The sequence below is a fragment of the Salarias fasciatus genome, chromosome 22, assembly GCF_902148845.1.
Source record: "Salarias fasciatus chromosome 22, fSalaFa1.1, whole genome shotgun sequence".
NCBI lineage: Eukaryota > Metazoa > Chordata > Actinopteri > Blenniiformes > Blenniidae > Salarias > Salarias fasciatus.
In genome coordinates this window covers 24,434,003-24,461,093 of record NC_043765.1, presented here as the reverse complement: position 1 = coordinate 24,461,093, position 27,091 = coordinate 24,434,003, and the positions used below count along the sequence as shown (strand labels likewise).

Sequence of the window (27,091 nt, the reverse complement as noted above, 5' to 3'; positions counted from 1 at the left end):
TTATAAAAAAACTGAAGACTATTTTGACGGTCACTTGTTTCAGGCTCCTCGACGGACCTCTGCCTGATGGTGTGATGGTCTGCACCTGGTGGCAGCACAATAGGTTGGAGTTCAGTTTGGTGTTTGGTTGCCAGTTCGACTGAGTTCTTCTCTGGCTAGACTGTGTTTCTCTGGGATGTTGTGCCACTGTTCTGAGGTCCTGCATCTCCCCGAGTTCCCTGTTCCTTACTACAGGGAGTTTCTGTCCACACCTGCTGTGCCTGGCATTTTGAGACCCTCACCCACTCGTGACAGTCAAGCTTATTTGACTTTGTAAGACATCAGTCCATTCTCCGTACTTTTCTATGTTTTAACACACCAGACAAGTTTTCCATGTCTATTCTTTTCAAAGCAGTGCCTGATTTTAAGAGATCTGAAAAAAATCACACACATTTTTCTAGACTGTACATCTCAGACAGGTTTTTGGAAAACTATTAGGACTCCATTGCGTGGAACATTTTTTGATTGTACGCTAGTTATGGTCCAGAAGAAACAGTATTTGCTGCTTTTCAAGTTGCTCTGAAATGTGCCGTGATTGACAAACAGACGGACGACACCGGATGAAACTAAGGCCAACCTCGAACATTCATTAGTGTGAAAATTGAAAATGCGGTTTTCCCTCATCAAACCTTGTTCTACAAAACCTAATTGGCAACCTTTTGTACTTCCTTCCCTGTTCCCAGCTGCTGCCGCTCATCCAGGAAACCGTCTCTGAAAAGCAGCCCGAGGTTTAATGAATCCTCAGCGAAACACATTTCCAAGCTCTCCGATTCAGCGAGGACTCTTACAGCCCAGAGATCAGAAACATTCACCAGTCACATTACGAGCTCTGCTGACTTCCTTTTCATTGTTGTTGGCCAAAGCCGAACATCCACATCTTTTCCACTGGTATTCTTCTTCTTGTTTGGGAACAACTGAGTCAGCTCTGGTATGAGGAAATAGCCAATTATTCACACTGTGGAACAGACGGCGAGGAAAGCCATCAAAGTAAGTCCATGACTCAGAAATGTATTTCAGACTGTAGAAAAGGGAAGAAAAGTGCAGGTGGAGACTGAATCTTGTGTGTGAAACCTGTACACTTCACCAGCTGAACCGGGTCACCCGCAACCGTGCGATTCAAGCAATTGACTGAAGCAATTTTCTCGCATCACGTCGGAGAACGAGTTGCGGTAATTGGCAATTCAATTTTTCCTTGTCCTGTGGAAAGTGTAGGAAAGGTGAAAGCAGCTCGAGATTTAATTCAAAGATTGTACTAATGTGGTGGTGTTGAATGGCCGGGTGTAGGACCGACGACCCCCCCCCTTTATTGGTTTGTACAGGACGGACCGGGTAGTGGAAGATGGAAGGTGAAGAACCGACCCACTGATATCAGGTGTATTGACGACTGAAACATTCAAGACACGAGAGCGGTGGCTCCTGCTTTGCCTATATCAAGATCCTGATGTATGATATTCTCAGGGGAAACATGAAGAAAAACCCCCTGAAGAGGTCTTGTCTGCTCGGTTGATGCATTTTCAGAAACCTATTCATGGTGTTGGAGCAGACGGAAAAACACTTCTGGGGCCGGCGTCTCTGCCAGGGCGGCGGGAGTCAGGTGGTTTTCCCTCCACGGGTGGCTTTTCTTGCTCTGTGAGCGAGCAGAAGGAAAACACTGGGACTTTGTATGTCTTTGGGGCGAGCGCTGCTTTCTTCTCCATCTGTCTCTGTGTTTCTCTGCTGCTATTCAGGCCTGATAAAGGCTGACTGCAACCCCCCACCCTCTGTAGGTCACATCTGGCTCAAAGACAGCTTAGATTTGAGCTCGTGGGCCTGTTGTGCCCCACATCTGGTCGCCCAGTGCAGTCAGTCGAACAGCCTGGCACTGTTTTCTTTTTTTTGCCTCCATGATCCTTTCTCCCCGTCTCCTCACTGAGGGTATTGGCGAGATGCAGGACGGCGGGTCGTTGTGGTCATTCCCCGGGCGGCGTCTCGTTGCAGCGTGGAGCCATCTTCCCCTTTTTTTTTTTTTGCACCCTCCCGCCTTCACGGTGGTGGTTATTGTCCGTTTATGTGCGCAGCTGGCCGCCCCGCACGCGCACGTCATTGTGAGGGAGCGTGCACGAGCCCGGCGGAGTCCGCCAGCTGGCCGGGGGACCTTATCTTATCCACGCCTGCTCTCTGCAGTACCATCCCTGCTGCTGTTTCCCCAGCTCATAAAATCCACAAACATACATCAATCTATCAGCAGGAAGGGGGTCCAGGGTCCACCCCCCCACCCCCACCCCGCATTAGCAACATGGCACCAGGTAGGCCAGCCCTGGATGTTCTTTGACTTTCATCGCCCACACTCAAGAGGAAATATTTAAGGGTGTGGAAATATTAACACATTCATCACAGATATGTATATCTGTGTGATGGGAGGGAATTGAATGTGTGATGGAGTGAAAGGAAAATGAAGAAATGATAAGAAAAGACGTGTTGCATTAAAAAAAAAAAAGAGGGTGAAAAATGAGGGTTTAAATATAAAACAGACATGATTTAGGTTGTGTTTAATGCGTGTGGAGCTGCTAAGTCAATATCAAGAGATCGTTTCCCGTCCAGAGCTGCGGCAGCCGGTTTTTTACGTCAATGCTGCCACTGCATGGTGGACTGGAGGAGTGCACACACACACACACACACACACACACACACACACACACACACACACACACACACACACACACACACACACACACACACACTTTCTCTCTCATGTACTCATCTTGCTTTAGTATTGCACGGTTTTCTTTTGAAACTGAATCATGTAATAGTTCTCATGGTATCTGCAGCACATAACATCTGGGACAACTAGGTGGCGCTGTACAGCTACAGCACTGCCAAAAACCTTCCATTACTATATTTAACTAGCAAAGTTTCACACAAAAAAAGACAAACAAACAAACGAAATGCTACAGGGAATGAATAGAAATACAAAAAGTAGAAAATGCAAGCAGAGCATCAGAAACAGTTCAGCTTGTGTGAGAAAGTTCAGAGTGACTCGAGAGAAGCAGGAAAACTGTTAAGAAAACACAACTAACCCACATTGGTAAATGTAAGACTTTGACAAGTATTATCTTGAACTTGCAGCTTCTTGAAGGTCTTCACAGTCTGCATTAACAGCTGATTGAAAACAATAGATACAAATCTTATTTCCAAGGTATACAAGATGTTTGAAAACAGATACAAGCTGCTCAGTAGGGTTTTTTTTTTTTTTTAATGTATGTTGTCCTTCTCCTTTGGACCTGATGGAGCCATGGACTCTTGCACAACAGTGCATTACAGTTATGTTGTGAGATCTTAATGATGGTAGAAAGTATTGCTTTTTCTGGAGAAGGAAATGGCTTCACTCATACACAGAGTAAACTACTGGATTGTGATCGAGAGGTTCCCGACCACTGGGCCGTGGACCAGCATCGAGACGCATCAGGATGTACATCAGATCAACTTCATTTGACACTGAGTGTATTTCGTTTTCATTAGGTCAACTGGTATTTTATTCTGCCTTCTTTCTTTCCCACATTTCACTAAATCCTTGGGGTTTTTTTCCACATGCATTCATCAAAGTTAACCGTTCAAAAAGAACGATTTCTCCAAGCAAATATGACCGAAGAGATCAGTTTAGAAAGGCAAAAGAGCCAAAGATGAGAGATTATAGGGGAAACAGAATCCTCCATTTAAAAAAAAAAAGTGTTAAAAATCCTGCCTGAATCATCATGTCATTGCAACAGGTGAGTCACAGGCTTGAAACCATCACAACTTGGAAACCAAGCACCCTTCAATAAAAGATAATGTGCCATTTGTTTTAAAAGAAAAAAAGCTTATCAGTTGCAACACTCCTAAAAACTGTCGTCCTACTGCACCCAGTAGGAAGCTGGCGCCAAAACCTGTATAAATCAGCCGACCAGACAACATCACGTGACACTTCTGAGGAAGGCTGCAGCTTGGCAGCCGAAACATGTCAAGGTAGGCAAAATAACCTCTGGCCTGTGTATACGAATCCAAACCATGAATACAAAAAAAGGCCTAATGAACCTTATCGGACTACTCCTAAAAACTACTTCAATGTGATAAATGACTTGGAGAAAATCACGCAACGTCTTTAAAAGACAATGTTTTCAACTGAAAATGAAAAACTTCTGTTGTGTTTTAAGGGTCTGTTTAGATGACAACGGTGCTCAGAGCCACTGAAAATGCAGCTTTCTAAATGCAGTCATGACTCCCATACCAATTATTCTCCTGAACTTGGTGGTTTTAAAGTTGACAGTCACCAAAGTAACACTTGCAACGTTGTTGACAAACAGGGCCTTCAAAATACCTCAATAACAGGCTCAGACAACACTTCAAACTCAAGTCCTAATGAATGAATACTGCAATTCCTTCCGTCTGTTTCGAGATGCTGCAGAGACACCCAGCAATTCACAGGGTTTCAACTTTCCTGAAGGTCAGCATGCTCAAATGGATACAAGTATGTTTCCTTCAGCAGCCTCTGTCATCTCCATTGTTGGTTTGAGGCTAATAAATAGACATTGATCTTGTATGAAATGGTTAAACTTTATTCAGCTTTCTTCATCCAGCCTCTGTTTTTGTATGACTTTATAGGTTTATCAGCTTGACACTGAAAAGATGATGAAATCAATCCACATGCAATTCATATGCTAACAATCAAAATATTTGCTCTCGTAAGTGCTGGGTCATTCTGCTAATTTTTATTCCCATACCTTCTGGATTGTTCTTCGTACTGAATGAAGCTCAGCAGACAAAACATCTCAAACGGCTTCAAGACATTCAGAATATTGCAGCTTTGTGTACAGCAGGAAGCTAAGCTGATGCCGTTTCTTCTGTACATTAAAACACACTTCACATTGTCTGGCGGACTGTTGGTTCAGACGTACGTACCGCATACTCTCAGCCTTTTCAAGTCTGAGTGCAGGAACCATTTACACGTCTCACGACTCCGTACTTTCACTTTCATTCCAGCGACTTGCAGATCGAAAGACTTCCAGACATGACATCTGAAATGAAACCTGGAATCGTCACTACAAATCTCTGCTTCTTATTTCATGGCCACAAATTCTTACTTTGTGGCCTCAAATTACTGATTCTGGACGGAATTTAAAGTTTTAATTCAGATATCATGTCTGAGGCTCTGTACAAATCAAACCGAGAACAGATAGAAAAAAGAAAGCCATAAACCTGACGTCTCACCATTTTTATAAACTCTCACTCTTCAGTTAAAACATTAAGAAAAGTCAGTGCTGCCATTGATGTCTGTACAAGTTTTATAGCAATACCTGCGAGAATAGCTGAAATATTGCTCTCTGAATAAACTGCCATGTGGAAAAGTGCTTTTCCAAAGACCCACTGTAGAGGTTCAGGTCGTATCAGGAAATCCGTGTTTGCAAAAGTGCATTGAATCATTAAAAAAAAAAGGAAATGCTTGCGCTTTCTTGGCTAAACATTCTCACCAGAACAGTCTAATTTCAGTGTTAAGGCACGGATTGAAACTTGTATTTGCTTTGGGCCGACAGCTTTGCTGTCTTCAGTTATGTACAACACATGATTTTCATAGCTGAGGTACTTTCACGCTACAGCGCATCGCCATTACTGTCAACAGTGTAATTTGTGCTGATTATCTTCCAACACATTTATTGACCACGAACAACAAAGTGGGCGTCGGTGAAGACAGCCAATGACGGTCATTTGCAATACCGCCGCAATGCCTTTGCACTTGTGGAGAAATGTCCTCTCGACTGAGGGAGAGTGCAGTCTGACAAGGAAAGAGTTTATTAAAACACATTAACTCATTAAGTCAAACAGGAAACGTTCAGGTGACTTCGGTTTCCAGACCTGTTTGACCCGACTCCTAATATGATTGTGTTAAGTGAGTGTTAAGTGTGTGAAAATGTCATCTTGGTGTTTTCTCAAACATCGCTCGGCGGTCCTTTCTTCTCCTACTTCCCCCCGCTGGTGTTCCGCTTGGCGTTGTGTTTCTGCGCGATGCCGTAAGGGACGTGAGCAGCGATGGTCCCCATCTCCGCCGCCCCTTCCACGTGGAACATCTGATCGTCGAAGTAGATGTGGGGCCGGATCTTCTCCAGCATGGGGCCCTTCGGCGCCCCCGCCAGGAACAGCGCCTCGTCGATCTCCAGGCCCCAGGCCCGGAGCGTCTTCAGCGCCCGGATCCCCGAGCTCGCCGCGCTGCGGGCCGTCACCAGGAAGGTCCGGATGGGGCAGTCCAGGCGGTGGCCCTTAGCGTAGAACTTTTTCTGGAGCTTCCCCAAAGCTTCCAGAAAGCCTTTCAGGGGCCCCTGCCAGAGAAACAAGAGCCAGTGTTTGTGTCTTTGCAGTTTTGTTATGTATAAAGAAGCAGCAGCGTCTTTACACCGTCTGTGTGTGTCCGAGTGTAAAACTACAAACATGATCCAGCAGCGTGTCCTCGTTTTCCCGCTCGTGCTCGAAGAACTTGTCCAGCCCGTGGGCCTTGAAGATGCGTTCGGACTCGTCGGAGAAGAGGACGGCGTCGCCGTCAAACGCCACCCTCAGCTGGGTCTCAGACACCTCCGTCAGCTTCTCTGGCATGAACATGGTGGCCGCCGCAATGCCTGGATATGAGCAGAGAGAGGAGAGGAGTGGAGGGGAATCAGCAGGGCTGGAAGACGGATGTTGAACAGTCGTGATGGTCTGAACTCAGATTGCTCAGTATTTTACTTTAATTTCACTTTTTCAACACTTTGATGGAGTTCAGCCTTTCACTTCGGTCATTATACTGAATTTTATATGCACTTCACTCTCCATCTCTTTGATTTATGGTAATTTCAGTGTCTCTCACTTTCAGCTCAACTGAAACTTTTTAGCTTTTGCAGAACTGCATTTTGACTTCAGCCAGCCAGGTGAACAGAAATATTCATTTCCAGGGTGAACTGAGTTTTAGGTCCCAGTGTTTCAAGTGAAAATGCATCGTTTCTGCATTTCCCTTTGAGAAACATGTCCAAATTGAATAGAGAGACATCCTCGTATGAGGGCGAACGATGAGAAACTGTTAATTACGCACTGAGTCGACCACAGTCTGGATGCGTGTAGCTTCAGCAGTGTTTTGGCATGACAGTGGTACAGATAAAGGTAATAATGATAGGAAGTTCAGAGTCAATCAACAGCCGCCCGCCCCCAACTGTGAGAAAAAATAAGACGAGTTAGAGAAACACCATCTGGTGTTTGAGACCGTTGCCAACTATAGACTAATTAAACTCCTCCAGCCCTGGCTCTGGGCTTCAGAAAATGATTGCTGCGTTTACATACCAACATTTTTATTAAAAACATTTTTGCTTTTTGTTTCAAAAAGTTTCATGTTCACATGACAACGTTTTGACATCACCGGACGAACACAGAGGGAGACACAGGGAGAACATGCAAACTCTGAGCCAGAGACCTGAATATTATGGAGTGACAGTGATGTCAAGTGCCATCGAGTCAGTTCTCTTCAATTCCATTCCTCACTAAAACCACAGCAAGGCATTTTCCATTTGTAGTACTTTCCAGAAACTCACTCTCTAAATAGACTTTCAATAAGGCCTTCAGCTAGCAGATAGCATTCGCCAACAGCTTTACAGCTAATTAAGACCTTTTCCAGTAAAATGTCAAGGACGTTTTCTTTTCTTGACCACTACTGAGTCAACACCGACTCCCGGTACGACGTAAAGCTTCTCAATCACATGCAGATTGTCCCTGTGATCACAGTGGTGGGTTCTGTGGATACATTCAGTTCATTTTCCTTTATCAATGAGAGGAAGGAGTCTGTGGATTCTCAGCACGATGGGCTCAAGCTTTTACGTTTTGACAGTCGTAATAATTCAGCATGAAACAGATTTAAGCCTTCAGAAGCAGTTGTCACGTCAAATCTGACAAATTTCTCAATATTTGGTTTCCTATTTCTGGCACATTAACAAGTTGTGCTTATTCAGGCGGCAGGAGGTCCACATTTGAAATTATTGGCATATGTTCAGAGCCACAGCGTGAGCAAATGTTGATATTCCCTTCAGTTTACTTCCTGATATGCCATGACATATAGGGAACTATCAAGAGAAACGCAGGGAGAAAATCATCAAAATGCTGATTTATGGTAATGTGACTGCGGCACGGGAGACGACGTCAGGAAACGCTGCTTCTTATGCAAACAAGATGGAAATAATTCACAACGTATATTCCCAGTGCAATGATGTAAAAGTGCGTGAGAGACTGATGGAGTGGAAAGACCTTTATGCTTCTTTCCATTTTAAGTAGGATAAAAGGCAGAACATTTAAGGGAGTACTGTATGAGATGTAGTCATCATTTATCAGTTCTTTAGAATGAATTCTCTTTATGTCCCTCTCTCTCTCTCTCTCTCTCTCTCTCTCTCTCTCTCTCTCTCTCTCTCTCTCTCTCTCTCTCTCTCTCTCTCTCTCTCTCTCTTAGTACTTTCAAATTCCTGATATTTTTTGCATTTGTCAAACATAGCTCGAAGTTTGTCTCAATTAGTGGAAATCTGACGAAGCTGATCGCTCATTCTAAACATTTGCTTTCATGAATATGAAATACTGGGTGTGATTCCCAGATGGAGCAATTCACTGAGAGGAGCACATGGATCTAAAATCTTCACGTTGTTTCTAAGGCATCGTTTACTGGACAACGTTACAAGGGAAAGAACAGAAGCAACCAAAACATTGTAGTTCGTACCCCAGGACAGGAGTTGACACACACACACACACATATACACACACACACACACACACACACACACACACACACACACACACACACACACAAACACGTCCATAGAGAGCAGTTATGCCATTAACACTAACAATGTGAGTACGCAGACAAGACAGACGACCAAGTTCAGAATTTGAAATTCATATTAACTACAAAATTGGAGCTCTATTTCTTGTGCCTGCTGTAGCGTGAAGCAATGCGTTATTGATGAGTTATGAGTTATTATTTTTATTGAGTTATTTTTCATAACTGTGCATAATTATGCAATTCAGCATTATTTATGGGTGATCTTCGTAAATCAGCATCAATGACAAATGAGAATGTGCAGCACAAGTTTAAAAGTCTGTGCGTTTACATGGGACTTTTTATTCTGCTTTAAATCCAAATCAAGACTAATGCCGCTCTAAAATTACCACGTAAACGCCTGAAAACTTTGTTCAGAATTATTTTTAAATTCGCATAGACAGGTCAGTTTATTCTCCTTTGGAAGCAGCGTTAAATGCTAAAGAGGCGACTTCGTTCTGGTTGTTCTGCGCATGCTCCGTCATGATGACGCAATTTTCCAAGATGGCGGCCCGCAGTCCGCGTTTTGACTCTTATGGAAACGATTTATTTAACAGCAGTTTTAGAAGAAATAGATACAATGAAATGAGCGGATTGATGGACGCATAACAACATTTTCAAAGCTTTAACGTCAAAGTTAATCGAGAAAGAAAGAAGAGAAAAATGCTGTTTACTTCCGGAAGACGTCAGTACTTCACGGCCGCCCACTGTCCAATCAGAACGCTTCCCAGACCCCGGTGTGAGATAGGATTTAATCCTTCATTTTCCCATGTAAACACGACGCTCATGAAGATAATTCTGAATAACTTAATTCAGGATAAACCAATTCTGAATGAAAAACGCCATGTAACCACACTCAGTGAAGTTCTAACATGGTGGAATTTGTACACAAAAAGACCTAAAAGTATCTGAAAGTATCTGAACATGATATTAAAAAAAATAGACATGTTAAGGAAGATCAGTTCAGGATGGACGACAGTTGTTTATTCATGGAGACATCCTGAATCCTCTGAGTTTAGTGGGATGTATTCTGGATATAGCACATGAGACGTATCAACTAAAATGTTACTGGCCTGCCCAGTGGTCACCTGCTCCAGGAGATCCTGGGGGTGGGGGGGGTGGGGGTTATGGTGATGGCAGGTGCTCCCGTGGTCTTGGCTGCCATTTTAACTAGTCTGAAGATCTGGGTTTTAGATTTACCTGTAATGTTGCTGTGATACTGTAGCTTAATATAGATCACTGGGCGAAGATCAGCGGGGTGTTTCTGCGAATGCTGGAGACCAGTCAGCAGAACGTCGAGTCGCTGGTGAGTTTTGGCGCCCGAGAACGTCACGTGAAGGTGTCAGCTGAGGTCACTGGTAAAGTTTTTGAATGAATAATAGTGTAGTCCTAACCCCGGACCAAGTCAAGACCAAGACCAGAACAGCCCAAGACCAAGAGTAGACAGTTGGTAGTGGCTTTCTCACAATCAGCTGCAGGTTCAATTCCCCATCTGCTCCTGTCTCGATAGATGGACTGAGCACCTTGCGTGGCAGCTGCCTTCACTGCTGTGTGTGGGTGTGATTAACAGTGTCAAGCACTTTGGGGACCGCTCACGTGGGGGGAAAAGCACTATGTAAGAGAAATCCATTCACCACAGCGTTCTGTCCTCAGTTAACCCTGACGTTTACCCTTTAGCTGGATAGACTAGCGGACACAGATAACTACACACACACACACATATACACACAATTACAGGTGGTGTGTGGAACCTGGAGAACCTAAAGAAAAAACACATTTGTTTCAGGAAAACATGTAAACTTTGAAAAGTTGTCCTAAAAACCAGCAAACACTGAAGCATTGGGACTTGTACATCTGATCCCATCCATGGGTGCAACAGTGTGCTCTCACCTTCAGCCAGAGCCTCCCTGACCTTGTCGGCGTCCGCAGACAGGTAGAGGTTGGTGTGCCAGGCCTTCAGGTAGCCAATGGGGCTGCTTCCTCCGGTCATGCAGAACCTCTCAATGAACAGGTCTGCGGAAGACGGGGACACACGCCAACAGGGGTTTTCATTTCAGGATCACATTTCAACATTCAGTACATCGGCAACGGATCGATTACACCCTTAGGTAAACATACCGGGGGAAAAAAAAATAGGCTAAATATCTCGTTAAGTTCCAAGAGTGGCAAAAATAATTGTGCTCAGTCGGAGGGAGCGGCAGGTGAAGATTGGCTGCGAGGATAAACTTACAAGTGCTTAAATCGTGGAGAGGATCCAAGGAGGAGGTGGGAGGAAAGAGGAGGGCGACACAGTGAAGAAGAGACGAGGAGGGAACTAAGACGTGTAGGAAAGTGTCTGTTTGCTTTTTGGCCGGGGCTGCCTGTTCGCTACGTGTCGAGAGCGATATTAGGTAATTAGATCCGTGATTACAGAGCTGTGAATCATATCTGTCTCCTTGGGTTTAAAAGAGCTGATATTTATGGGAGAACGGAGGACGAGGGACTGTTCGAAAGGCCACGGCGAGCAAAGTAATAGACTTACACTGCAGCGGAGAAGGTGACAGAGGGAGTGTGAGTGGAGGAGGAGGTTAGAATTAAAGGTGGGCGACACCAAAGATAGACGGAGATGTAGAGAAGGAGAAGGTCAATGTGGGAGGGAGACTTATGAAGAGACAGATTACAAGGTAACGGCATTCAGTTAAAGTCATTTAGGCACGAGGTTTGTTGTCATCATTAAAGGGTTCAGTTCCAGTTCAGTGGTTGACTTTTAGTCACGCAGACAGTTTGAAGGCCAAACCTGCAGAAATGAAATGAGGAATGGGATTTCTCATCAACTGTAACTACTGTTGATCATTTATCGAGCTGTTGTATAGTGGGTTTGTGTTACAACTAATTCCCTGTGAAGTATTATCTGCAAAAGTGATAAAAGTTTCACATTATGGGAAAAATACTGTCCAACTCAGAATTTCCGACTAGGAACATGAAGAATTTTCAGAAAGCGTTTGAGTTGATATTCAACAAAATTACAACTATTAGCATGAAGGTCTTAATGACAGTCAAAATGAAAATCGTCAAACTCCATTAGCCTAGCCGAGGTAGTTAAGTAGCTACACTAAACAGCACTAAATCCACATGTATGGAAACTGTGTCCACTGTTTATATTGACTTTTTTACCAATTAAGGTTAGCTAGGCAACAACAGCTTTGCCACTCATCTGCAAGATCATTGTAGGGTTGATTTATTGGCTGTTTGGTCATCATACTGTAGACCCATAACAGGAGACTTTCTCCACTTTCTCAGTTCACAGCTGCTTGTATGCATCGTCAACTTTTTGTATTCCTGCTCATTTCACTCCTCTCTACTGATTTGTGCCACAAGATGTGTGTCCCAGGGTAGTTGGTTGTAATCCTGATGACATTAGAGAGTAGAATTGCCAGGGGGCTACCCAATGAAGAGTTACCAAAGACCCAAAGTAAGAAAAACAAGAAGGTGCACACGCAGGCTGTATTAGAGAGCTTTCACAACTCACAAGTAGCTTTTCTCTTGCAGCAATTGGACAAGATAATATTATTGTTATATACACAAAGATTTCTCAACAAACGTAAACAAGGAACACTGTAAACCCGAAACTTCTCAGTCAATGGCTATGTAAGTCATTTAATCATAGTGAAATCTAATATTGGGATTAGGTAGTGCCGCTTCAACAACACTACCTACTATTTACTGTACGATCTGGCCCCATTTAGCTGAATTCCAGGAATAAATGGGAGGGTTGTTCATTTGCAGAATCAATAAAATACTGACAATTACTTTGGTCAAAATTAAAATCATATTTATTTAAGACGATAGTGAGTTTATATCCCGAGATGGCTTGTCTTTTCTTGTTCTGTGTAGAAATTAAATCACACTTCACCAAAAGGAAAACCCACAAAAGAGACCCGTCCATCCATCCATCCATCCGTCCATCCATCCATCCATTATCCCAGAGGCCAGTGTCATTAACCTTTACCTTTTGGTCACCAAAGTCTTTCCATTCCGTCTGTCACTCAGAGGGAACATTATATACTGTATCTGACGAACTTCCTTTATATTGTTTTCATACATTCAACATTCATTAAAGCGCCAACAACAACTCAACATTCTGATTCCATTTTGTGGTTAAATCTGTGAACCCTTCCAGTGTAACTGTCCTCATTCCCGTTCTTCCATTCCCTGAATCACTGAACGGGCTGAAACAGTAAAATTAACATACAGAATCAAGAAAAAAGGACATGGAAACTGAGAACCAGAGTGGCAGTGTTGCTTCAAGCCCGCTGAGCAATCCTTCAGTCACTCAAAGAGCCGGGTTTCCTCCAAGCGTGTCCCGAAGAGTTTATTTAGCTTTGTAGTTGAGCCCTGGTGAGTTTGGCTCTGTCCCTCCCCCTCCTCTCTACAGTGTACCCCACCTCATCATTTCAAACCTCTCGAGCGTCACCCGGCTTTTAGCACAAGAGCCGGAGCGTGGGAGTCAACTCGAGGGAGTACGTCCCTTTCCATTGATGTCTTTGTATCCTTTTTTTTCCCTCCCTTTTCCTGCTGCATGCATGTTTTCGTGGGGTCTATCTTCGTACGGTTTATTTGCTTGTCCGAAAGATCTGAAACATGGTAATGTGGGAAGTCAGCAGGACTGTGAAGACAGTGGAGCAAAGAACAACCAGCTTTGTTGGGCTATTTTCACTTTTTCTACTGTTGCAGTCCGTGTCCATGTGCAGTGGGTTGGAATACGTAACAAGCTGTTTTTGTAAACAGATGCGATTCAATGCTAACAACACTGTGGTTTTCCAATGTGATGGTTGGGATGTCTACCTGGTTGATGCTCCATTTCTGTTTCTGTTTGTCTCATCAGATTAAAGCCACTTCACCAACAGATCCCTCAAAACTCAGAAAATATTGTGATGTAGCACATATTGGACGGTCATGGATGTTTTTGTTTCAAACCGATAAATATGAGTTTCAAACAACCAGCTTCTCAACAAGATTTTCATCAAGACTTATAAAAAAGAGTGAAGTTCAAAATTAAAAGAAAGCATAAATTCAAAGAGAAACATAAATTCATCATGAGATGAGCACAAAAAGCTAATTTAGCACATCTCAAAATTTATTCTGACAAACATTCCCATCACAACACTGAACAAATATAGATTTAAATTAATTTCACATTCTCGTGATCGAATGAAAAAATTAACTGATTCACTCATGAACTATTGCCCTAATTTCTGTTTAAACAGACATTTTTTCCAATAAGATTCAGAGTAACCGTGAAACGTTTTACAAACGAAAACACGAGAACGTTGCGTTTTCACTGGAATCGACGCTTCAGTCGAATTACAAAATTCATTCAATGTTGTAAATTTTAAAATAATTCACATCACTTTGCAGAATAATGTTCTGTTTTTCAAAGCTCTAGTCAGAAAGTTAATATTGCTGATTTTGTTGAGAAAACTTTCTTATTTGAAAATGTTGAAGCGGGTGATGCACTGTATGTTCCCATTAGTGGGTAGGAATTCCATGTTCCTGTTCAGAACCATTTTCATTTCTCATAACGAGGCTCCAACAGATCACGGGGCCCGTCCCTCGGAGTATTTGGTTCACACTGACAGTCAGAAAGTTTGTTGGCTGCACAGCCATGCTGTCGATCTCCTGTCCCACTACGTCTTACTGTTATGCTGTTGGACTGAGCCAAGGAAACATCCGTCCTACCAGCGGCAGCAGCAGCTTGAATTTATCATCCAAGGCAGAGTAGACGTGTGTTTTCCACCAAATTCTGGTGGAAATCCAGATTATTCAGAGGCGATGAAGTTTTTTTTCTCCTTTCATTGCCATCTTTAGGTGAATCCATATTCACCGTAGCTCCAGTTTCCTCTTTTAAAGAAAAAAGTGGCTAATTTCATGTGCTGTAACAAAATCTTTATCATGGTTTTACATGTTATCCTGTTGATTGATGGATGATCTTCAGTCAGGAAAACAGAAAAATCGTATTTCATATCTTCGGTGGCAAGGACACAGCAAAACTGAAAAATGTTTGTTATATTTTGAGTGTCTGTTTACAGCAGGGCCAGTCCTGGGCAAAGGCGACCTAGGTGGCCTCCTCGGGTGCCATGCACAGGGAGGGGCACCGAATTGCCGTCCCAAGCTGATTTTTTTGGATTGATAGTCATTTTCCTGCACCCCCTTGTGAGCGCATTGAAGAACAGTGAATTAAAGTGTGGAGTGGGACACAGCGTGCTGCGATATCGCCAGTTTCCCCCCCCCCCCCCCACCCCAGGCCTGTATGCTCTGGAAGAACAATCTGGGCACCAAACTCCCGCTGGCTTTCTGCTACTCGTCCATCAAGAGCCTGCTGACATGCGGCATTGCAGTTTGGGCCGATAGTCGAAGTGAAGCAGATGAGACGAGGCTTCAGAGGGCAATCAGCCCCTTCTTGACGGACACTTCCAGCTGCCACTGTCTTTGAAAAGCACGGGACGTCACGAAGGATGGCTCACACTCTGATTTTCACCAGAAAAACAAAAGAAAACAGACTGAGAAAATGGATCTTTTCAGAGTCATAATCATCCCTAACTTAAATATAAACTGAGTACAAAATAATGGACTTCTACGGACTGTGCAATTTATATCTGCCTTCTCAGGTAGGTGTGATATTTATTTGTATTTTTGGGGTTCTATGTGTTGTTATTGGGGCGACTGTGGCTCATTTGGTGGAGCAGGTCATCTTGCAATCGAAAGATTGCTAGTTTGAATCCCCATCTCGTCCTCTCCATATATGAGAGTGTCCTTGAGCAAAACTGTTCCCAGTAAATGGATTGAGCACGCTGTGTGGCAGACGGTTCCCCTGATGTGTGAATGGATGAATGTGATGAGCAGTGTAGAAGTGCTGTATGTATTTGGTCCATTTATCATATCATTATTATTATTCTTGTGTTTTAATGAGCTCATCATGTGAAACCTAATGTACGGTCGCCCTTGGGTCCGATGATATGTAGGTGCTAAGTCGGAGCGAGGGATCGCAGACTGGCACTCGCAACACGCCAGTCATTCAGAACCACGTGTCAACTGTAAACTGTAAAGCTGTCCCCAGTCACTCAAATGCCAGGAGACGCACTGCAGCTTCAAAATAGCCAGCGAGAGCAGGTGCGTGGTTGTCTTATTCAGCGTCAGGCAGCAAGTAAATGTTTGTCTTGTCAATGTTCTTTATGGCCGTGCGGCTCAGAGCCGTTAGGTTTAGCTGTGTTTTTGCTTCTGCTCTTCAGGAAACGTCGCCCGTCCGGGGAGGCGGTTGAACGGAGCGGGCCCCTCACGCTGCGTGCCACCAGAGAGATCTGACGGGGAACCATCTGGGGAGGCCGAGCGTCGTTTTGTTGGCTTTGCTCGGACCTGTTTTTCTTTCAGGCCCCCTTGAATCCAAGAGGGACCCGATCCTGACCCGGCCCCCGAGCTCAGAGGATCTGAAAACAATCGAGGGGCTGAAACAGGAAGTGGTCAGCGAGGACCATGTCATCGGAGGGTTAGAGACGTTTCCCTGGGAAGGATCCCGTCAGTCAGCTGTTTATACACTCTGGTGTTTGTCTCTCAGCTGAGCCTGCGTCAGTCTCCACATCCCCGCTCGCTTGCGTCATCTCATTGCATCAAAGTCTCGGGCGGTTCGAAAACAGAATAAAAATGGAAGTTTGTGCACCACAGGTCAGGAGCCAAGCACGGAAACAGATTTATAGGCTGGTGGTTTTTGTGTTTGTCAGCCGACGATAGCTGAAGATGCTTTAGGACCAAGCAGTCCTTTTTACAAGTAAAATTTAGCCTATGATCAGGACTAGACCGAAGATTGTACCGAATATAGAGAAATTATAGAATATAGAGAATAAATGAGCAAATTACATTTGCGCTGGAAGCTCCATTTAACCGTCTGTCCTGAGAGTGGTCCCTCATCTTGGACAGTAGTATTTTGATATTTTTTGCATCATCTGCTGATTTTTTTTTTTTTTATGTTGGAACTAGCTAGCTAACATTAGGCTAGTCATGGAGCAAGGTTGCGTATGACCCTATTCAAGTTTGTATTTCTTTTTTGACACATAAATTCCCAACCAAAAGGGGCCCACAAGAGGTTATAATCCAACCAAACCGCCGAGTAAACTGTAGAAATTTCAAAGATTTTTAAAAATTTCTCAGCAATAGTGGACCCGACACTGACATGAGAGCAGAGACATCAACATAAAAGAAAGCAACTTCATTGCTGTCCAAGTAGCCCCAAAGCCATGCTGACAAGTTGAGATAGTAAATACATAATGTGACAGCGAAGACAAGCTTTATGGGTCCAGACACTCGAAAGGAAAATAGACTGTATGAAGTCTTACAAATAGCTGAATCTGCATTCAATTCATTCATGTCAAAAAACTACTAAGTTTAAGTGTTTGAAATAAAATTTGGAGAAAAAAAAATGGTCATGCGTCAGACTAACGAGGATTGAAGATGGACTGGTCAAAAAGAAATAAAGAATGAGTCAAGAGAGTTACACAGAATTCAAACGGTGTTCAATCAGAAGGGAGAGGGATGATTTCCACCTACATGTCATGTACCCAACTTAGATCTAAACACATTAGAGGATTTTCTTTGTGAATAAAAAAATAAATCACGGCTGGTGTACATTTAATTTGGCTTCATGGAGAGCAAGATAATACATTTAATAAAAGGATATGAGAGTTTCTGAAGGTTCTTAATATTGTTAAACTGTCAGTGTTTGCTCTCTTCATGACAGGAAGTCATTCAAACTGCAGATTCGGCCTGCTGCCGTGCAGCTTCTAACAGTTCCGCCAAAGGGTTGAGAAAGTCATTAACTTTATTTCAAATGTGCACACACACACACAAAGAAGCAGGTTAGTTTCGTGGGACTCACTGTGATGGTTGATGGTGTTGATGAGCCGGATCCCCACGTGGGCATGATTGTATGTCACCAGCACGATGTCGAACAGCTCCTCGCTCTGCGGGTACAGATCCCTCAGACGGGCGTTGACCGCCTCCAGAGCCTGTCGAGACGTGGAGACGTTCAGGTAAGAAGCTCAAAGAACAAAAGGGGAAAGTCTCTTTCTTGCTTTCTGGGATCGTGACCTTGACGAAGGGGAAAGCCGGACCCGGAGCGAAGGGCTCATTCTCGTGCTCGATCTGGTATCTCAGGTATTCCTCCACTCCTTTCTGCTCGAACACCTTCTGCTCCCGGTCGGTCCGGAACAAGACCCGGGATGAGACGGCGATGGTCACCGCGTTCTCCGGCTTCGGCTGAGGGAAGAGAGGCAAAGAGAGTGAGCGTCAGGGACGCACCGACGCCAATATCGGGATTCCTCAGTGAGGAGTTAACGAAACAATGACTGGAGACCACAGAAAGGAGAAGAAAGGGGAAGATAGATGACAGCGGTTATGATGAATCCCTGCAAAATAATCAGAATGTGATCATTTTACAAATCCATGCGCGTTTTGACGTCTCAGCTCCGTCACTGTCAAAACGCGTCTGGGGACCTGCCAGCCCGTCATGCCTCGTGTCATGCGTGTTATCTGCCGCAGCGCCGTTACATTACCCTGCAGACATCACATGGATTTATGAGCAGAATCATCTCCGCTCGGGGGATGAGAGTAAAACATGCGTCCAGACATGTGACCTCGCTTTCACGGGTCAACGCACTCCGCCGTCACCGCCGACTCAGATGAATGAATGAGGAAAGAAGACCGTGAGAATTCATGATCATTCCTCTGTAGCAGGCAGTTAGTTCAGAGCAGGAGCCACATGCAGCCCGGTGCGAGCTCAATCGGAGAAAAAAAGAGGAAATTATTTCATATATGGAACCTGATGTAATAAGTGTGCAGCTATGTTATGTTATGTTATGTTATGTTATGTTTGATTCTCTTTATAGAAACCTTTTTAAGTAACAAGTAACCAAATGAGATCACTTTACTGTTACAATAATTCTTTTTTTGTGTGTGTGAAAATATTCAGCAGGAAACCCAATAAGAGATGTTTTGTTTTTCTTTAACTACAGTCAGTGAAATTTATTTTGTTACATGTGAACATATTTAATTGTGTTTTGTAGGACTAACTCTAAAAAAAAAAAAAAGTCTTGGAATTGTAACATTATCAACAACACCCGATTGTTGAAATTCTCAGTTTTCAAATATTTCATTAAGTAAATAATAAAACAAAGAGGAAAAAGCAGAAATTGCTTTTTTCTTTCACATTGTCTTCCCACGACTAAATTTCAAGTAGCATAATTGGTCTAAAAATGTTCATAATTACCTCATGAATTCATGAATTAATACTTTAAATGTATGGTGTAATTATAGCATGAAAGAGATCTTATGGAAAAAACAGATATCTTTGAAAAACTGAACTAGAAAACTCAGAGTATTACATTTTCTGCAGGAAATCGGGTGATTGATCGATGGTAGATGTGTACTTTTAAGTACAAGCTTCCGATAGACTTTTATTGTGAGAAAACTGTGTTTTTGCTAACGTGTGAGTCCACAGTTACATGCTGTGTTGTTGTTGTTTTCTTAAATAGGCCACATGAACCTGGGCGCCGAGCCGCTGTTCCTAAATTAAATCTGTTTCATCAGACCTGCTGGTATTTCACCTGCTTACCTGATGACACACACACACACACACACACACACACACACACACACACACACACACACACACACACACAGAGTACATTTGAAGGACTAATCCTGACCCAAGTCTGAAGACAGATTAAAAATCACATTTCAGTATGTGAATATGGTCCAGCGATAACACTTTCTCTTTGTTTTAAAAACACTGTCCACCAAATTGACCAAAATAACGTTAAAACAAGGGGTCCAGCAAAAGATAAGTGACTGAATAATCAAAAGATAAATTAATGATGGCCAGAGTTGGCATGTATTGTTTAAGTAAAGTCAATTCAGTCATAAAATACCTCAGAGCATCGTTGTCTTGTAAAACAGAGGTTTTCCATTTTACACTTTAAAAGGTTGTCTTGTAAACAAATGCCTGGCGTACTTCAGATCTGTGCTAAACAGGAGTTTAGTGAAACGGCAACAGCAGGCATTGAAGAGCTGTTACCAGAGGAACGCCATTTTTCCAGCTGCTTCCATAAAAAGTAAAAGTAACATAACAAAGCCACTGACGCATCAAAGTACAAACTTGAGCTCAGAAAAAGAAAACAGTGGTCTTTGTTTATCTGCAGTAATCCACACTACGTGCAGGATGTCAGGAACGTTATGTATGTTGTACTATTAATTCATTACCTCTCCTAAAATAAGGCGGCGTTGAGTTTCACCGACACACTACACCCTCTCCAGAGAGAAAGTCGAAGCCATTCAAGAAGACAAGCTTCTCCACACAGCTTCTCTGAAGTGTTGCTATATCTCATACACACCGCTGCTGTAGCAGTCCTTCTGCACATGCTGAGAAGATGGACAATAAGAACTTGGTAGTTTTAGAGCTGACAGTCACCGTAAGAACAATCCAGCTTGGTCGTCTGTCCATAACAATATCTGTGTTCTCCAGCTGTTGATGTTTAGAAAGTAGAAAGTCTGTGCACATGTTTCATTACAAAAACAACCAGCAGTCCTCAGCGGTGGCCCAAAGTGAAAACTACACAATTTTCCCCATTTCTGCCATCGTTCCTGAAACAAAGACACAAAACTGACCTTGTCATGAAAATAATGGGACTGAACTGCATGTTTTCCAACCGAGTGTGGATTCAAGTGAAATAAAGGCTAATTAAAGGAAAACCGTGAAAAACAGAAAACCTCCTGCAGCTCCTTTTGCTGTAACATAATGTATGCTGATATGTAAGGATGCTGCTCAGTTGTCAGAGTCAGACCCGGTAACAGCGTCTCCCTTATGGATAAAGGTTGCTGTATGTCTGTACGGACAAAAATCACTTCAACACACGGGACCTTTACGAAGGAGCAGGTCAAAACAATTCCCGTCACACAATTATAGACAAAAACTAAACGCAGCAGTTACACAACACGACCTTTCAGCTTGTGCTCTTTCAACACGGACACTGTGACACCATGAAGTCATCAAAGCGGGTCTGAACCCTAAAGATGGCGCGGTGGTGTAGTGGTTAGCACTCTTAAATCATTGTTCAGATCCAGAAAAAAAAAGAAAAAAAAAAAAGATCCGAGTCTAAATGCTCTATAATCTAACAGGAAACGTCGTGTTTATATCTTTGTGTTTTCTTGCTTGGTGTCAGAACACCGTCAGTGAGACTTTCTAATATCCAGAGTTCCCCTGTGACGAAAGGTAAATACCACATTTATTAAGGACCACCCAGAACGCAAATATTTGATACGCCGCCTGATTAAATTACCAGATTTTTTTCAAACAGTCCTTATCTGGAAGAACGCAGCGTTATGTGCAGAAAGACTGCGTGTTTAACTCCGGCTGCCGCTGGAAATGTCAGCAGGATTTAAAATAGGCTCTTTTTTTTTTTTTTTTTTTTTTTCTATTAGTGAAACGGTGCACCGCCAATCCGAAGTGGAAACTACGGCTAGAAAAGCATGCTCAGTGCGTATAATCTGCCGTCTAGCGTCAAAATGCGAAATCTCCTAAAGCACAGGCACCACACACACACACTTTAAAGGGGCCGACAGCTGTCGAGTGATTAAGTTGCAACATGTGGTTTCCGCAGCTCGGACCGTCCGGCGGCTTCCAGCACGGCACAAATCAACGTGACAGCGGCGCAGGCGAGGATGCATCGGGTCAGCCTGGAGGTTAGTGGCGTGGGGGGAGGGGGTGGTTGTGGTGGTGGTGGAGGGCCGCGGCGGGGTGGGGCTGTGACCATGCGGGCCGTCACACAGGAGGGTGAAGGGGGGTCGTCGGCGGCCGCTGACGCAGGCTCCACCGCCGCGCGTGACGGCGGGGCATACTTACGAAGAACACGCCTCCCTCCACCTTCCGGGCTCGTCTCCCGGCCACCTTAGCAGAACGACAGTGTGGATTTAATTCAGTAGAAAGACGCTCCGACAGGATGTCCCACACATGAAACACACTGGTTAAAGACATAATATACAGTAGTGCCGCTTTGGGCGTTGGGGAGAGGTGAGTTGCTGTTTGGTGGGAAGACTTCAGCTCCATTAAAACAACATTTTCAAGGGAAAACTTCATTGCACTGTAGGTGCTTGGAGCTACACACAATCCAGCTTCATGAAAACACAACTTTTTGAAAATGTAGCTGCTGTGCATAGTAAATAGTCCCAGACAGGAGCATGTGAGTCTTGTTGACAAAAGCAAACAGTACGCACGAGTGGCTCCACACGCTAACTGGGACCAGGGAAACTCTGAGTTGAACTTTTTTCTGTAGTCAGGAGGATTAAAATGTCAATATATTCACAAAACCAAATACTGTAATCGTGACATAAAATTACAACACTCTCAGCATAAAGCCAACATTATCGATACTTTCTGGTGCAAAATACAATATATATTTATATGTCCAAAAAAAAATTTACAAACTCCCCCTGACACTTTGAAGCTAATGCTTTAAAAAAAAAAAAAAAAAAAAAAAAAAAAAAAAAGAACAAAAAACAAAATGAAGAATGTTTTCTTTGGCATTTTTACAATTCGCTTGGTGACTGGTCGGCAAAGAGATGAAGAAGGCAAATGAAAAACATCCTGGAAACTCAATGAAAAGTGAATACCTCTGCTTCCCAATGCGCAATATAACAATTAATAAAATAATACAGATTGTACTTTTATTTATGATTTTTTTTAATGAACCAGACATTGATCTAATTGATAATGTCGCTCACTCAAATAAATGTTTAAAATGAATCCAGTCTGTCTTTGTTCTGTTTATTATAACTCTGGCCTTCTTTCATTAATTTCAAAGAAGGTGTCGAGCACATTGTGTCACAGAGTTATCTATGACTTATCTGCATCCTGACCAGGCTGTTTGGGAACTCTGCGCTCAGAGACAGCAGATGCAGAAGACCTTTAGTGTAGTCTATCTGTTCGAGTCAGTTTACTCTATGAATAACATGTCACACAGTCTGACGGTGCTGCCAGCTCTGGGCTGAGATTTGATCCTGCCAGTGTTTACTGCCTGAACTCTTCCACAGGGACCTCCCACCTGCTGGGAATGCACCAGTCACGCGTCAGAAACTTTAATCCCATCAAACTCGCTGATTAATCTGACAGGAAATGATAGAAATTCACTGAGCACACATGTCCCCGTTTCCTCTGTGGTTGCGCTCTGTTCCTCTTGCGTGTGGATCCCATCGGGAATTTTGCCCGATCAGCACGGCCGGCGTCCGTTCATAACCCAGATCCATGAGTCATCTGTTATTTACACGCGAGGGGCTGTGAGACTACCCTTCTGGAGAGGGAATTCCAGTCAACACGCTGGGGTGGTGGGGGGGGGGGGGGGGGAGAAATCAAGAGGTGGGAGTGTGAGCAGAGCGAGTGGGGAGCAGCGGGGCCTTGATATTTATAGATAAGGTAAAGGCCAGCGATGATGCAGCCGTGGCAGATATGGTAACGCTGCAGGGTGACTGGAAGAAAGACAACTGCTCAGGTAGCTGTCGGACCGAAACTGGGTCATGATGGCTCTCATTTAGGAAGTGCATGAACACAATGAATACAATGGCATTGTTGGTGGGTGCTCAACAGTTACACAGTTGGGCAGCCCGCCTTTGTATTATTTGTCCCACCTTCGAAGCCATCTTCAAAAAGTTGCATTTCCGAGCAGTTTTTGAATTAACAGATTCCCAAAACGCAACAAATATGATCAATTTTCACAAGAAAATGTTGTCGTCCAAACAGGGCTTCAGGAAGTTTTTCTATAAACGAATTGTTGGCCAAAACTCAGGCAGGGTATGAGGGAATTCAATACTCGTCAGCTTTGAGCTGTAAAGGCTCCAGTAGCTCGATGATCTATGTCAGGAATGTCCACACTTTCTCTCACTGAAGGCCACTGACAGGAAACTGTCCCGACAGCAGGGTCGCTCGGCAGAGGTCAAGTACATTTCTGAGCCGTTCCACACTAATATGCTATCTTGCGTTTCTTTAATTCTTTATTTCCGGGATCCAGCAGCATTTATCTTTGACCAGCCTCGTTCATGTTAGGAAACTAACCTGGAGTTAAGTGTTAAAACGCAGAAGCACAATACAGCCAAGAGCAAGTTTTGAGTCTCGTGATGTTTCCATTTTCAGAGTTTTTTAAAAAGGATGAAGACATCATTGCATTACCTTTTCAAACACCTCGAAGGACCAACAAGAGAGGCCAAACCCTGATTCGATGCCTGACGACATTCAGTCTGACAACTTCATAAACACACAACCATCAGCAAGACTGAACTATGAGGCAATGCCTCACTGAAAGAAGCTTCTGTCCTTCTGTAAACAGTGACGGAGAAACACCAATCAAAGTGTTTTAAGTATTTGACGAAACACAAAGCGGTGGTCAATATGGAGATCCTGTCATGGTTCATGTTTCTGCCTCTGGTTTCAGACTCCTTCACTTCCCTCTTCATGTCTGATTGCTGCTCTGATGTGTTTCACCTCAGTGTGTGTTTGTCTTCACCCGGCGTCTGTGGTTGAAACTTGCTGTCTTCAGTGTGTTCTGGTTGTTGGTTTGTCAGTGTCTCAGCATGAGACTCTATGACCTCCAGCATTTTTTAGTTTTGTTCTTTTGGATTGTTGTTTTTTTGTGCTCCAATCAAGTGACCATCTTCAGACCACGAGGAATTGAAAGGTGTGAATGTTTCCATTAGCTGTGCGTCAGTAAAATGAAGAAACAGGAGTAAAAAGTTTTGACGTTTGTGTTAGGAGAAGCAGCTTCCTCTCACTCCCTTTGGAGCAACATATTTGTTGTCTTTTATTGTTCTCGTTTTTGTGTGTTGGTATGTTCAAAATAAACTTTCAAAATCTAATAAAAAATAATTTCCATTGAATTCAAATTGATGGGATTCTGAAGAAAAGTGACATTTTCTGTAATAACTTCAGAAATCAACTAATTAAATCAACATCAGTTATTTCATACCTAGCCACAATCCAGAAGTTGAAAAATAAATAAATATACAAGAAAACAATAAGAAAAGAGAGAAAAAAAAAAACAATACACAGCTGGTGTCGATTTGAGTTATATAGAAGAAGGACTGTCAAAGCAGAAAGACATTAATAATTGACTGGAGTGTTTGCATGTAACAAATATTTTGTGATTCCATTACTCGACGGCGTTCCCGGTTGTTCATGTGATACAGTGAAGTCCTCGTCTGAACTTCCACCAGGATGACGTCTGTCGTGAAACTTTCAGCTGCTTCAACACAGACTCAGTTTAAATATGTATTCTTATGCAAACAGACTAAAATTCAGTTTTTATTAAGGTCCTGGTTAAGGTCCTGTGAGACAAAAATGAATAGTTGAAGGAATTCGTAAAGTTTCATCCCGGCTAAAAGCTTCCCTGTACAGTGCAGGTGCGCCGCTGTAGTCGGTGAGTTACGGGAGTTAAGCACTTTCACTGGAGCACACTCTGGAAATACACCGCAGTGACTGCGCTAATCCCACCGCAGCAGGGATTACTCAGCTTTTCTCAGTTTTAGCTCCTGTACATTGACTTCAGTTGCTCTGTAATGACTTTAGCATTTCGCTCACTGCCTTTGTTTCTTCAAATAGTAACTCTCTAAAGGAATGTATGTATTACATTCCCAGAACCGTCTTCAGGTGTCAGTGGGATTAGCTTTCCTGTCGTCGGCGTCCTACTATAGTATTAGCAAGGCTAAACCTCTGTCTCTGCATGGGACTCGTTCTGTTTGCCATGTCAGCACGGATTGTGATTAATTCTTCACAAGTGGGTTGATTTTCCTTGAATTTACTAAATGCAACAATGGTACCATGACATTATTGTTAACATTAAAGCAATTGAAACAATCCTTTTTAAACTATATATTTTATGTTATTGTATCATAATAGATTTTATCATATTGTCATGTGTCATGTTAGATCTTAGTGTAGCATATTTCATTGCACAGTATCACATCATGCATCAGATTCAGATCATATTGTATTGAAAGTATTTTGTTTTTTGACTGAATGGTAACATAATGTAGTGGAACATATGGAATCCGATTGCATTCTATCCAATTAGGATGGATTCTAACTTATTGCATGACGTAATTCGTAATACATCCAGTCATGACCCCCTATCACCCAAATCCATGAAAAAAAAAATGGTCTAATGTCTTCAGTCTAATTGGATAAACACCTGGTATTAAAATGTGTTCCCGATATCTTGTGGGAGAACGGAGTGAAAGCGCTGCAGCGCGTCCTGTTTGGTATGTTGACGTCCTGTGAGTCTATAAACAGCCCCTACCCTTTGGCGACCAGTGTGACTGGTTCTGTTTTCAAAGTCAGGCCGGATCAGAGCTAACCTTTCACAACCTGGGAGATTGAGTTCTCGTCTCCAGACGCAGAAGCACTTTAACTAAGTGGAGCCTTCGCTTTGGATATCCAAACACATTCAGTACAAGAAGGACAGCAGATCAAACTACTTGCCCTTTTATTGTAAGTCAAATGAAATCCAAGAAAGTTCAGAATCAGGTAAAAGACTGAAACATACTGAAGACTGAAAAGAAGTTTTCCTGTCACAATCTTAGTGTGGACTTATTGAACCTGGTCTTGCCCTGGTATGAGTTGAGCTTTAAACAACACGTGGACGATGTAAACAGACTGAGATGCTTGAGACAGCAGCAAGAAGCAGAAGAGGAGAGGAAGAGAGAGAAGAAGCCCTGCTTTATCTGAAAACTGCAGACAACAATAAGAACATAGCATTCTGAGAGTATAGTTGGATTTACCGATTTAGGCTTGGTGCTGAGGCCCAGGTGGTCCTGCATGTCAAACTCCTGTTTCTCCTCCCATGATCCTCTGCTGTCCCCGTTGGATGAAGGGGACACGTTGAGCTCTTTGACCTGTCCGCTCATCACCTGCACAGGGTCCAGATTCATCTTCACCATAGAGAGGAAAGGCCTGCGCCGACTCCACAAGCTTCCCAGAGAACCCTAAGTCTGTCGGGTTCCCCTCGAAAACGCCGTAACGAGGTGCGCAGCCAAGTCGGATGACTCTGAAGCATTTATCAACACTCTTCTATGCAGATGACACCGGTGAGTTTGGAGCTGAGTGAGGGCGGCCGGCCTTGCACCTGCCAGCCACGGAGGAGCTGGACTGTTCCCTCCAAC

At 43.3% G+C, this 27,091-nt stretch overlaps 1 protein-coding gene across 1 annotated transcript; it reads right to left on the bottom strand.

Annotated features, from left to right (window-relative positions):
* Nucleotides 1-5,807: 5,807 nt before the first annotated feature.
* Nucleotides 5,808-27,091, bottom strand: LOC115409265 (cytosolic 5'-nucleotidase 1A-like). Its single transcript, XM_030120362.1, has 7 exons — nt 26,711-27,091; nt 21,792-21,836; nt 17,984-18,151; nt 17,772-17,901; nt 10,757-10,879; nt 6,475-6,659; nt 5,808-6,365 (listed from the first exon to the last, which is right to left on the bottom strand). Exons 1-7 carry the CDS (start codon nt 26,867-26,869, stop codon nt 6,009-6,011), a joined length of 1,167 nt encoding a protein of 388 aa, XP_029976222.1. The 5' UTR covers nt 26,870-27,091; the 3' UTR covers nt 5,808-6,008.

Excerpts from the sequence above, each read along its gene's own strand:
- LOC115409265 (XM_030120362.1), bottom strand. The coding sequence starts at position 26,869 with ATGGTGAAGATGAATCTGGACCCTGTGCAGGTGATGAGCGGACAGGTC. Across the intron at positions 17,902-17,983 it reads CGGCTTTCCCCTTCGTCAAG|GCTCTGGAGGCGGTCAACGC; the intron begins GTCACGATCCCA and ends ACGTCTCGACAG. Across the intron at positions 10,880-17,771 it reads CAACACCATCAACCATCACA|ACCTGTTCATTGAGAGGTTC; the intron begins GTGAGTCCCACG and ends CGTCTTCCGCAG.